The sequence below is a fragment of the Papio anubis genome, chromosome 7 (genome assembly GCF_008728515.1).
Source record: "Papio anubis isolate 15944 chromosome 7, Panubis1.0, whole genome shotgun sequence".
Taxonomy (NCBI): Eukaryota; Metazoa; Chordata; class Mammalia; order Primates; family Cercopithecidae; genus Papio; species Papio anubis.
This window is the reverse complement of record NC_044982.1, coordinates 6,218,497-6,230,838: the sequence shown is the minus strand read 5'-3', so window position 1 is coordinate 6,230,838 and position 12,342 is coordinate 6,218,497. Positions and strand designations below refer to the sequence as shown.

The 12,342-nt window shown below is 58.5% G+C and overlaps 1 protein-coding gene across 4 annotated transcripts; it reads left to right on the top strand.

Annotated features, from left to right (window-relative positions):
* Positions 1-2,764: 2,764 nt before the first annotated feature.
* SLC25A47 (solute carrier family 25 member 47) lies at positions 2,765-12,050 on the top strand. Of its 4 annotated transcripts, none has more exons than XM_021941572.2 (6): positions 2,765-5,114; positions 7,481-7,692; positions 7,847-7,918; positions 8,897-9,079; positions 10,383-10,701; positions 10,984-12,050. In XM_021941572.2, the coding sequence occupies exons 1-6, from the start codon at positions 5,087-5,089 to the stop codon at positions 11,295-11,297; spliced, it is 1,128 nt and encodes a 375-aa protein (XP_021797264.1). In that variant the 5' UTR covers positions 2,765-5,086; the 3' UTR covers positions 11,298-12,050. The 4 variants fall into 4 exon arrangements, with proteins under 4 accessions (XP_021797264.1, XP_017817025.1, XP_009210519.1 ...); XM_017961536.3 differs by having other exon boundaries at positions 2,766-5,129; positions 11,017-12,050; XM_009212255.3 differs by having other exon boundaries at positions 2,768-5,114; positions 7,481-7,524.
* The last annotated feature ends 292 nt before the right edge of the window (positions 12,051-12,342 follow it).

The following is a 12,342-nucleotide window of genomic DNA, read 5'->3' as shown; positions in this document are numbered from 1 at the left end:
AGCCTGCTGGCTCCAGTGGACTCTCCCAGGCTCTGTCTCCTGCCGTCCGCAGAAGACCCCAGGTCCATCGACTGCTGGAAAATTCAAGACCCAGAGAGGTCATGCCACCGGCCCAGGGTAGCACAGCTGGGAGAGGCAGAGCCCCGGGCCAGACCCTAGGCTGAGGGCTCCTCCCCTCCACCAGGCAGGATCGATGAGGCCTGGAAGGAGGCTGGGCAAGGTATAAGCAGCTTCATTCTTGTTCACTGTTCTTTTACTACTTATTTTTATTTTTATTTTTGAGACAGGAACCTTACTCCTTCACCCAGGCTGGAGTGCAGTGGCCCTTTTACTACTTTTTTTTTTTTTTCTTTTGAGACGGAGTCTCGCTCTGTTGCCCAGGCTGGACTGCAGTGGCACCGAGATGGAGTCTTGCTCTGTTGCCCAGGCTGGAGTGCAGTGGCGCCATCTCGGCTCACTGCAAGCTCCGCCTCCCGGGTTCACGCCATTCTCCTGCCTCACCCTCCCGAGTAACTGGGACTACAGGCGCCCGCCACCTCGCCCGGCTAATTTTTTGTATTTTTTAGTAGAAATGGGGTTTCACCGTGTTAGCCAGGATGGTCTCGATCTCCTGACCTCGTGATCCGCCCTCCTGACCTCGTGATCCGCCCTCCTCGGCCTCCCAAAGTGCTGGGATTACAGGCGTGAGCCACCGCACCCGGCCCCCTTTTACTGCTTGTTTAGTTTTTTGAGATGGGGTCTCACTCGCGATGTTGCCCAGGCTGTAGTGCGGTGGCTATTCACAGGCACAGTCCCACTACTGATCGGCACAGGGGTTTTGACTTGCTCCATTTCCAGCCTGGGCCGGTTCACCCCTCCTTAAGCAACCTGGTGGTCTCCCACTCCCGGGAGGTCACTATATGGATGCTGACTGTAGCGTATCGGACAATCAGCCCAGCGCACTACAGCCCAGAACTCCCGGGCTCAAGTCGTCCTCCCCCGCCAGACTCCTGAGTAGCTGGGACTACAGGCATGCGCCACCACACCCGGCTACTACTTTTTATCACTGACTACAACAAAGGTCACATACTCATCATCTTTCTCCTTTTCTTCCTTTCTTTTTTTGCCAGACAATGTTAAATTAAATTTCAGCCATCATGCCATTTTACCACCATGTACTTCTGTTTGTATCTCTAAGAAATATAGGCATTTCCTCATAGAACTTTGGTGCCATTATTGCACCTAACAAGAACAATGATTGTTTAAAATCATCTAATGCCACCGGGTGCGGTGACTCATTCTTGTAATTCCAGCACTTTGGGAGGCTGACATGGGTGGATCACTTGAGGTCAGGAGTTTGAGACCAGCCTAGCCAACATAGTGAAACCCTATCTCTACCAAAAATACAAAAAAATTAGCTGGGCATGGTGGTACGCACCTATAATCCCAGCTACTCAAGAGGCAACTCACTGCAACCTCCTCCTCCTTGGTTCAAGGAGAATCACTTGACCCAGGAGATGGAGGTTGCAGTGAGCCAAGATTGCGCCACTGTACTCCAGCCTGAGCGACAGAGCGAGACTCGATCTAAAAAAATAAAAATAAAAAATAAAAAAGTAAGTAAAGTCATCTAATGCCATTGGCTATCTCCAGCTGAGGACACCTGGGAGTGCAGGGCCTCCAGGTGAACACCTTCAGGGAGGAGAAGGTGCTTGGTGGAAAGGATGGATGGGGTGATGGGGGCAGGTGGGTGACATCCTCTTGAAGTCCCTTTGATCTTTAGGGCCTGGCACAGTGAGAGTACTGAGGGTGTAGACTGACTGATGGCCTGTCCCAGATTCTGCAACACTGTTTCACGCCTTTCTTGTGGGGCCCCTGCCAGCCTGTCCATCCTTCCAGCCATCTGTCTTTCTGTCCATGCCTTCATTGCTCTACCCCTTCATCCAACCACTCGTCCCTCTGTCCATCATCCACTCATCCATCTGTCCAGCCCTCCTCCCATCCATCCATTTGTCTACCTGCCCATCCCTCCCTCCTCCATTTGTCTCCCATCCATCCATCTGTCTGTCCAGCCCTCCTCCATCCGTCCCTCCATCCCTCCATCCCTCCACCCATCCATCCATCCTTCCATCTGTTCACTGACTCATTTTCTCTCATACTTATTTACCTGGCTTCCCCAGTGCCCGCCTGTGCTGAGTGCCGTGGGTGTGGAGACAAACCCAGCAACACCCTGCCTACCCAAAGCCCACAGCTGAGTGGGGAGATGTTGAGACCTGCACGGAGCAGCCTAAATGGTGGGGTGGCCTGTTTTCTGTTTCTGCCTTGGAGAAGAGGGTCAAGCTAGGGCATGTTCGTTCAGGAGACAAAGAGCAGGTAAAACCTGGCTGCGATGACTGAGAGAACAGGCTTGTCTCAAATGTCACCTTCTGGGGCCTCCCTAACACCCCCTGCAAGTCTCCCTCTCCCCAAGACCTTATTTCTCTCCTGGCACTTGCTGCCATTGGGGGTGCTCTGTATTTTGGCTATTCATCTGTTGACTGGCTGTCCTCCTCCCTGAGCATAAGGTCCACCAGGGTAAGGGCTTTTTTTTTTTTTTTTGAGACAGAGTCTTGCTGTGTCTCCCAGGCTGGAGTGCAGTGGCCCAATCTCGGCTCACTGCAACCTCCGCCTCCCAGGTTCAAGCAATTCTCCTGCCTCAGCCTCCCAAGTAGCTGGGACTACAGGCGTCCACCGCCACGCCTGGCTAACTTTTTGTATTTTTAGTAGAGACGAGGTTTCACCATATTGGCCAGGCTGGTCTCGAACTCCTGGCTTTGTGATCCACCCGCCTCGGCCTCCCGAAGTGCTGGGATTACAGGTGTGAGCCACTGCTCCTGGCCCAGGGCAAGGGTTTTTATCTGTTGTGTTTACTGATGTGTCTCAGTGCCTAAAACTCAACAGGCAGCCTTGGTTTCATGAGTAGAGGGCATGGGCAGGGCAGGCCGCTGTCTGTGGGGTGATGACACGGCTGGGGCTGTGCAGACGGACAGTGGTGAAGGGATCTGAATGTGAATTTAAGAGGTTGACACATAGGACTGGGGACTCTGGATGTGGGGTGGAGAGAGAGAGGTGTCCAGGGCAACTCCTGGACTTGTGGCTCAGGTGCTGTGGGTGACTGGCACTTGCTGCATTAGATGCTCTGCAGGAAACATGGATCTGAACGGTCCCTGTTCTGTCAGTTAGACACCATGCTTCAAACTCCCTCAGCACCCAAGGTACTGGCTTCTCGAGTGCAGCATCAGCAGTCGAACCCAAGTCTCAGCTGTATTTGCCCTGCCCAGAACAGGCCAGTCACCTCCTTCTTTCCAGACTCTATGCTTCTGTTAATGCAGCCTTAGCATGTAGCTGGCCACTCTCACAGGGACATGCCTGGACCTTGCCCTGAGCAGTTGCAGATATGAGGCAGGTACTCTCTTCATTTCATGGATGCAAAAGTGGAGGCACAGAGTGGTCAAGGGGCTGGCCCATGGTCTCAACTATGAGTGGCAGAGTTGGGCTTTAAAGTCAGGCAGCCAGCTTCTAACCAGACGCTAAGCTTCATCCCCTTGAGGGCCAGGACTAGCATCAGGACTGGCCTTGGATGGGCCACTTACTGCCCTTTACCCTCTGCCATAGCAGCTGGCACTGCTAACCCTGTGTCTCCTACTTGCCTACAAACAGTTAGGCTGTCAGGGGGCTGTCCCTCTGTCAACTCTCAGCCTGCTCAAGGCCAGCCTGCAGGTCCGGCCATTAGAGGACAGGAAAACAGGTAGACAAACAGCCTCCTGGCCCTGCCACCTGCCCCGAGGGCCACCCAGATGGGCTGCCTGGGTCTATGCGTCAACACCTGGCCCTCCCCTATCCTGCTGGCATTCCAGTCTGTGGGGCACTCATTTGGTCTGTTGCTTAGCAGCTGTGTGACTGAGGCACCTGTACAGCCTCCCTGAGCCTTGGTGTCCCCTGTGGAGATCTCACAGGGCTGCAGCGCAGGTCACATGTGGCATGCACTGAGTCGCCTTGAGAGCCCACTGGGGCCTCCCCAGGTGGGCCCTGAATATCCCAGAGGGTGGGTTGTGTGAGAGCATCTGGGGATCATATCCAGCCCTGCCGCCCTCATGGCCTTAAACAAGCCCGCTTTCTGGGTCTCAGTGGCCCCATCTGTGAAATGGGCAGCACTAATGCTGTGCTGCCTCCCTTCTGGGGCGGTGAGGAGGATCCTAGAGCCTGAGAGTGAGAGAAGCTTGGTGAACTGTAAGGGGGGGTGCACAGGCGAGGAGGTCCCTGTTTTTACAGTGCCCAGCAGACAGAAGTAGCCTCTTAGTGGAGAGGTCTCCCCTTCAGGAGGGCCCCAGCCAGTTGGTTCAGAGGCTGAATCGGCAGAGCCTCTGTCCTTGGTTCATGCAGGCATGGGGGCTTGGTGGAGGCAGCCCTGACCTTGGCCTCTGGGTCCGGGGACACGCATTCCCATGGAGCAGACAGCAGGGAACCAGGGCAGCAGGAAGGGCGAGAACAGGTGGTGGGTGATGTTCCTGGGTTCATGCCTGTTCCCCCGACCCCCTCCCTCCCTGACAACTGGAGCACCTTGAGGACAGGGACTGGCTGTCTTGCCTGGGTGTAGCGTCAGCAAAGGAAGTGTTTGTTGAGTGAGTAAGTGAGGGAGCTTTGCAAGTTTCCCAGGCAAGGGGTCCTGAGCAAATCCAAGGGAGTCAGGAAAGCCCAGGGGACAGAGTGAAGGCTTGAGCTTGGACCTGGAGGGCGGGAGCTGTCACAGCCCCATCTCTGGACCTCCCCAGGAGGTGTTTGGATGTGGTGGGGCAGTGACCCTGCTCCCTGGTGTCTGCCACCTCCTGTGCTCTCTTCTGTGCTTTCCTGACACCTGGGTCCCGAGGGCACTGGGACAAGGGTCCTGGGGGCAGGGGAGGGAGTCCAGCTGTGTGCCACGTGGCCTCAGCAGGCTCTGCTTCCGGTCCCCTCCCCTGCCGCAGGTATTTAAGGTCTGAGAGGGGTCAGCTGGGAGCTGTTGAGGCCACCCCGGTGGCACCAGAGCCCTCTCAGGAAGGCAGACCCAGGACCTCCCCGCCACACCTTGTTCATGGATTTTGTTGCTGGAGCCATCGGAGGTAACAGACAGGATGGTGGGTGTGCAGACACTGCTGCTCCTGGGGGTAGCAGGAGCTGAGGCCCAGGAAGGTGCTGGGCAGCAGGGGGGGTTTGAGGAGACCCCCAGCTCCCAGGATCTGCCAGGACCTGGTGTGGGCCATGGGTGCCAGGAGCAGAGAGCAGGTTCCTGGGAGACTAAGGCTGGATGAGGGGTGCTGCAGGGCCTGGGGGGCTGCAATGGCCTGAGAGGCTCAGACAGGAGGCTGAGGGCAGGCTGGGGATGGGGCTGTGGTCCAGGCATGGAGGTCGCTCGGGAGGCAGAGCTAGGGAGGCTGGGAGTTCTTGGTGTGGGGAGGGGTGATTGAGTCACTGGAAGGGAAGGAAGACCCCAGGAAGGAAGACGAGAGGGCGGGGAGATGGGTAGGGAAGATGGGGCCTGGTCCTGCAGCAGGTACTGGAAAGGGGGCGCAGAGGACGGTAAGGGACCTGGCGAGCTGGCTCCACCTGCCCCGCTGGCTGTGTGCGCCTGGCTGGGCCTCGGGAACCTGCTTCTCAGGCCAGACTCTGCTGGGGAAACCGTTCTCCCTCCCGGGGAAGGGCTCCTGGTGAAAGACTGATTCAGTGAGATAACCAGGCCCTGGGACACGGGCTCAGCTCCATCCCGTGGGCTGTGGGGACTGTTTTGAGTGGGCACTCCTGGCCTTGCTGGTCTTGTGAAACAGCAGTGGGTGGCGTCAGTACTTCTGGGAATAGCATGGGGGTTGGGAGAGCGGCCAAGCTCTGGGCCTGGGAGAAGGCAGGGTACCTGCCCCATTAACAGGCTTTCTTTTTCTTTTTTTTTTTCCTTGAGATGGAGTCTTGTTCTGTCGCCTAGGCTGTAATGTAGTGGCGTGATCTTGGCTCACTGCAACCTCTGCCTCCTGGGTTCAAGTGATTCTCCTGCCTCAGCCTCCCAAGTAGCTGGGACTATAGACATGCACCGCCATGTCTGGCTAATTTTTGGGTTTTTAGTGGAGGCCGCGTTTTACCATGTTGGTCAGGCTGATCTCAAACTCCTGACCTCAAGTGATCTGCCCGCCTCAGCATCCCAAAGTGTTGGGATTACAGGTGTGAGCCACTGCGCCCGGCCTCCATTAGCAGGCTTTCTGAGCCCCAGCCAGGTGCCAGCCTGGGGCCAGCCACTCCCTTCCTCAGGGAAGTTACTGGACTTGCCTGAGGTCACACAGCTGGAAAGGGCTCCTGAGTCTGGCATCTTTCCTCTGAAGCCATGGGGAGGCCTAGGTAAAGGGCTGTCACTCTGTGCCTGGCCCTGGGTCATGGGGTGTCAGCCCTGGGCCATGTCCTTGGAGAACTCCAGTTCTGGAGGTGGCGGTGGCATACAACAGCAGCAAGGCCATATGACAAGGCCTCTGCTCAACATGTGCCAGGCACAGAGTCAGCCCGGAGTACAGAGGTCAGAGAGGGCTCCAGAGAGGAGGTGGTGTTGTGGCAGGGCTTTGATGGATGAGTAGGAGTTCTGTGAGGTGCATGAGGTGTACGGGAGGGTTCAGAAGGGTCATTCTCTCCAAGCCATTTGGTCTTTTGCCTTACTTCATTTATTCGCTTCATTCTTTCATCCCGCATATTTACTGAGTCCTGGGCCACAGTAAATAGGGTACAGTCCCCATGTGCCTATTGTCTTCCATTGGCCTTTACCACTGACCCTCAGGGGAGAGAATGGTCCCCCCAGGGACCAGCCTATTTCCTGTCTGACTTCCCTGTGTCAGTGCTGGGGCTTGGATGTTGAGGCCTGGCATCTGAAGCCTCTCTGCAAGGTGTGGACTCCCGGCCCTTTCTCTTCCACACGCACTTGTGATTCCTGGCAGTCCTGGCTCTTCACAAACCCTGGTGTGGGCTTGGGCTTCCCTCCTCCTGGCCTTTGCCCAGGCTGTGCCTCCCACTCCTCCACCCACGCAGCCAAAACACAGTTACTGCCTAGCTCACAGGCAAACCCTCCACGGACTGACGGCTCGAGGGCAAGGTCTGCCTGGCTCAGAGACAGGGCCCAGCCAGGGTTGGATCAGACATTCTCTCAGAACGTGATGCCCGTGGGGAGGCCGGGCCATGTCTTTGGCCCAAGGCAGCGAGGATGAGGCAATCCCAGGCCAGGACTCAGGGAAGGGGAACTCGCTTGCAAAGGGCAGAAGTCACTCAGAGGTTCAGTTTCCTCATCTATAAAACGAGGGTGCCCTCAGGGGATGAGACCTGGTGCAGACCAGAAGGGCCAAATATGGGTCTGCCCTTGGGGGAGCCCAGTTGGTGTGCACCTGCTTCTTCTTCCCTGCAATGGGGTGGAACTGCTCGCTGGCCCCACTCTCCTCACCGTGGGCCTCTGCTTTCCTTCTAGGCGTCTGCGGTGTTGCTGTGGGCTACCCCCTGGACACGGTGAAGGTGTGGCAGCAGCAGCCCCCCAACCATCCCAAGGCCCCTGCACCCATCCATGGCCAGAAGACTTTCCAGAATGCTAAACAGACCCACCCCTTTCCTGCTCAAATGCCTTCAGTGGCTCCCCAGAGCCCCTGGGACTGTCAGTCCCACCTTCTCGCCTCTGCACCCCAGGTTTCTCATCTAACACGAGGCTCCCTGTCCCTGCTGTGCCCACAGTCCAGCATGGCTGGGACAATCAAGAGGGTGACTCTGCCCCTTCCCCAAGGCCTGCTGGCCTTGCCCTAGGCCTGGAGCTACTCCTTCCTGAAGCTCACTTCTCCCGCAGGTCAGGATCCAGACGGAGCCAAAGTACACAGGCATCTGGCACTGCATCCGGGATACGTATCACCGAGAACGCGTAGGTCTGGGGCCAGGGTGTGGGCAGGGAGACAGGGAGGGGATGCTGGGCCTGCCTCCACTGCCCAGCAGGTGATGCTGGGCTCCCCACTGGGTCTCAGCTCTCTCACCTTCCACATGGGAATAGTTCTGCCAATCTCGTGAGTTCCTCTGAGGACTGGAGCCAGTTCATCTGGCAGCTAGAGGGGCCTCAGAAGGAGGTTCCCACCTCCAGCAGAGGGTCTAGAGGTAGCGTTCAGGCCTTTGAAGGTCAGAGGAGGGACCCATGCAATGCATTTCTGGCTCCTCCAGGCCAGGTGCCCCTTGAAGGCAGTGTTGGGTGGAGTCTTCAGGGTCTAGCTTAGAGACCTGTCCAGAGGCAGGACTTGGTGACATTCTCTAAAGTGAACTTGGGGGCTTGGTGCAGGCCAGGAGCTAGCTTGTGAAAGCAGTAGAGGCATAACATGCTAATAGTTCATTATCAGGCTAGGTCTGGTGGCTAACGCCTGTAATCCCAGCACTTTGGGAGGCTGAGGCAGGCGGATCACCTGTGGTCAGGAGTTCGAGACCAGCCTTGCCAACATGGTGAAACCCTGTCTCTACTGAAAATACAAAAATTAGCTGGAGGTGGTGAGCAGGCAGCTGCTCAGGAGGCTGAGGCAGGAGAATCGCTTGAACCTGGGAGGTGGAGGTTGCGGTGAGCTGAGATCTTGCCACAGCACTCCAGCCTGGGCAACAGAGTGAGACTCTGTCTCAAAAAAAAAAGAAAAAAAAAAGTTCATCATCATCAAGCAACTGTGCTGGGTTTGGCCTGGTCCTCTGACTCTTCAGGTCTCCCCTCGTGACCTCCATCCTACAGCAGAGGAAACTGAGGCCCTGAGACTGTGAATGACCTTCCCCAGGTCCAACAGCAGAATGCAGGGCGGGGCTGAGTGTGGGCTCCCTAGGTGGGCTCCTCCTTCTGGCGGGGCCCTGGCCTCACCTAGACCCTGTCTGCTAGGTGTGGGGCTTCTATCGCGGCCTCTCGCTTCCTGTGTGCACGGTGTCCCTGGTGTCCTCCGTGTCTTTCGGCACCTACCGCCACTGCCTGGCGCACATCTGCCAGCTCCGGTACGGCAGCCCTGACGCCAAGCCCTCCAAGGCCGACATCGCGCTTTCGGGATACGCCTCCGGCCTCGTCCGCGTGAGTAGGGGCAGCCAGGGTGGGGAAGGCCCAAGAGAGACTGCGGAATCTGCGAGGTTATCCACCCTGGCAGGTGGGGAAACTGAGGCTTGATGAGGGCAGACACTGGAGGCCATGCATGGAGCCAGGGGCTGTGGGAGAGGAACTGGCATCCCGCCCAGGCTGGGCCCAGAACCCCTGAGCAGTGCACAGATAAGGGGCTCACTGCTGTCCTGCCCAGCACGGCCCCCTGGGGAAGGGGGCTGTGACCAAAGGGACCCTCCCCGTCACGGTCAGAAGGTCACCTAGAAGCCACCATGGGGAGCTGAATAGGCAGGTCCCAGGCACTCATGGCTCCGAGCACGGAGATGCCTGAACACAGTCAGCTGTTGCTGGACGCGGGCATTTCTCCATCCTCAACTGTGCGTGGAGCACCTGCAGTGCCCGTCCGCCCTCAGGGAGCCCTGGCTCCCGCAGTGGGGACAGACTTCTGCACACGGTGACAGCACGGAGCCAGCTGGAGCAGCCCAGTGGCTGAAGTCCTGGCCCAGGGGTCCAGACCACCAGGCCTAGCTCTCAGCTCTGACTCTCAGGAGCTGAGCAACCTTGGGCAAGCAAGGGAGACTCTTGGAGCTTCTGTCTCTCCATCTGTAAGAGGCATGATGAGAATTTAGTGAGATCATGAGGGTAAAGCCCCCAGCACACATATGTGGAGTCCGACATGAATGAGTACCCACGAAGTGGCAGCCAGTATGTCTAGTGATTTTTTTTTTTTTTTTTTTTTGAGACAGAGTCTTGCTCGGTTGCCCAGGCCAGAGTTTAGTGGCACCATCTCGGCTCACTGCAACCTCTGCCTCCCAGGTTCAAGCAATGCTCCTGCCTCAGCCTCCTGAGTAGCTGGGACTACAGGCGCGTGCCACCACGCTCGGCTAATTTTTGTATTTTTAGTAGACATGGGGTTTCACCCATATTGGCCAGGCTGGTTTCAAACTCCTGATCTTGTGATCCGTCTGCCTTGACCTCCCAAAGTACTGGGATTACAGGCTTGAGCCGCTGCGCCCGGCCGTGATATTATTTTATTGCTGATCCGAGGTGAAATCCGGCAGGCTGGCGCTTGGGAGAGATGTGGCTGCCGAGGAAGCATGAGCTTTGGTGGGCAGAGCCGGCTTTGGACCCTGTGGCCCCCCAGCTCTAGGCCAGCCTGCAGGGTCTTGGGGCCCAACCTCCTGAGGTCACCGTGGACAACATGAGGCTGGTGGGAGGCCAGGTCCAGGCTGTGGGCAGAGCCACAGGTGGCTGACCCCTGCCTCCTTCTCTGCTCCAGGTCTTCCTGACGTCGCCCACTGAGGTGGCCAAAGTCCGCCTGCAGACGCAGACACAGGCACAGAAGCAGCAGCGGCGGCTCTCGGCCTCGGGGCCCTCGGCTGTGCCCCCCGTGTGTCCAGCGCCCCCAGCCTGCCCAGAGCCCAAGTACCGCGGGCCGCTTCACTGCCTGGCCACAGTAGCCCGCGAGGAGGGGCTGCGCGGCCTCTACAAGGGCAGCTCGGCCCTGCTGTTACGGGACGGCCACTCCTTTGCCACCTACTTCCTTTCCTACGCCATCCTCTGTGAGCGGCTCAGCCCCGCTGGCCACAGCCAGCCAGGTGAGCAGGGGCTGGAACCTGGCAGGGCGGGGAGCCTGGCGGGATGAGGACAAGGTGAGGTCTTGCTGCCCGCCAGTACCCGAGTGGGGGCTTGAACTCGGCTTCCTGCCTCCCAGGGTGGGCTCCTCAGTTCCCCCAACACCAAGAGTCAGCACAGAGTTGCTGTGTCAGTGTCAGTGTGTGGCTGTGGACAAGTTCCCTTCCCCTCTCCCAAGCCACTTGCAAATAAGGATGGGCCGGAAGAGTGAGTCCAGGGCACATTGCCCTGGGCGCCCCCATCAGGCTCCCAGTCAAGGCACTGTGGTCTCTCTGCAGATGTTCTGGGCGTGCTGGTGGCCGGGGGCTGTGCGGGAGTCCTGGCCTGGGCTGTGGCCACCCCCATGGACGTGATCAAGTCGAGACTGCAGGCAGATGGACAGGGCCAGAGGCGCTACCGGGGCCTCCTGCACTGTATGGTGACCAGCGTGCGGGAGGAGGGACCCCGGGTCCTTTTCAAGGGGCTGGTGCTCAACTGCTGCCGCGCCTTCCCTGTCAACATGGTGGTCTTTGTCGCCTATGAGGCGGTACTGAGGCTCACCCAGGGTCTGCTCACATAGCTGGTCCCCACGCCCAGCGGCCCACCCACCGGCAGCTGCGGGAGGTTGTGGTGGCTGGAGGAGGCAAGGGGTAGTGTGGGTGGGGTTGGGACCCCACAGGGCCGTTGCCCAGGAAAACGAGGAGCCTCCCTGCAGTGAGTCGGCCGAGGCCTGAGCTTGCCCTGCCCAGCTACTGACCTCAGGTCGAGGGGCCCGCCGGCCATCAGCCAGGGTTGTCCTGGGGTGGCAGGAGCCAGGGAGGAGTGGGCCTCTTTGATGAGGGCGTGTGTCGCATGGAGTCAGTTGTTCATCCCAGCTTCCCCGTGGCCCCCGCCTCCCATGTCTTTGGAGCAAACTTCCAGGGAGTCAGGTGTGTGCTCAGCCAACCTCTGTCCCATTCCCAGACCCTCGTCCCCACCACTGTTCTTGTCTTCATGAGCTGTCCCTTACAGGCAGGGGCTTCCCACAGGCTGGGGGCCTTGAGGCAGGGAGCATGAGCTGGGCTGGCCCACCATGACTGACGGCTCCCGGCCTGGCTTGTTCCCCACAGCAGGCTGCTCCCAGGGGTGCTGCCGGGACTGCCATGCCCACCTGGCAGGGGGCCGGGGTGGCCGTCCTCACCCGGTTAGGGAATTTGGGGTGAGGTTCCTCAGGAGCCCTCACTCTGCCTGTGGACGCTGGAAAGACCCCAAAGACTCTGCAAAGACCCCAAAAACGCTGCAAAGACCCCAAAGACTCTGTTGGGAACTGTTGTGAATAAAATGTTTCTGAGGATGTTCAGGGCTGTGGCTCCATGGCCGTGGGCTGACCGTTCCCTGCCCCCAGCAGCTTCGCACCCCATGAGGCCTGCCCACCTATCCTGGGAGGTGCAGGGCCCTGGCCCTGTCCTGCTCGCTTCCTGCTGGACGAGCCCCCTCCAAACCCAAGCTGCCAGCGCTCCCACTGTGCAGATGGGCACACTGAAACACCGCCTGGTGCTCTGGCGGGCTCCACCCGCTCAGCCTTCTGGGTTGTGGGGCCTGGCCTATGGCGCTGAGTCCTGCTGCAGGGGGCTGTTCAGCAGGGT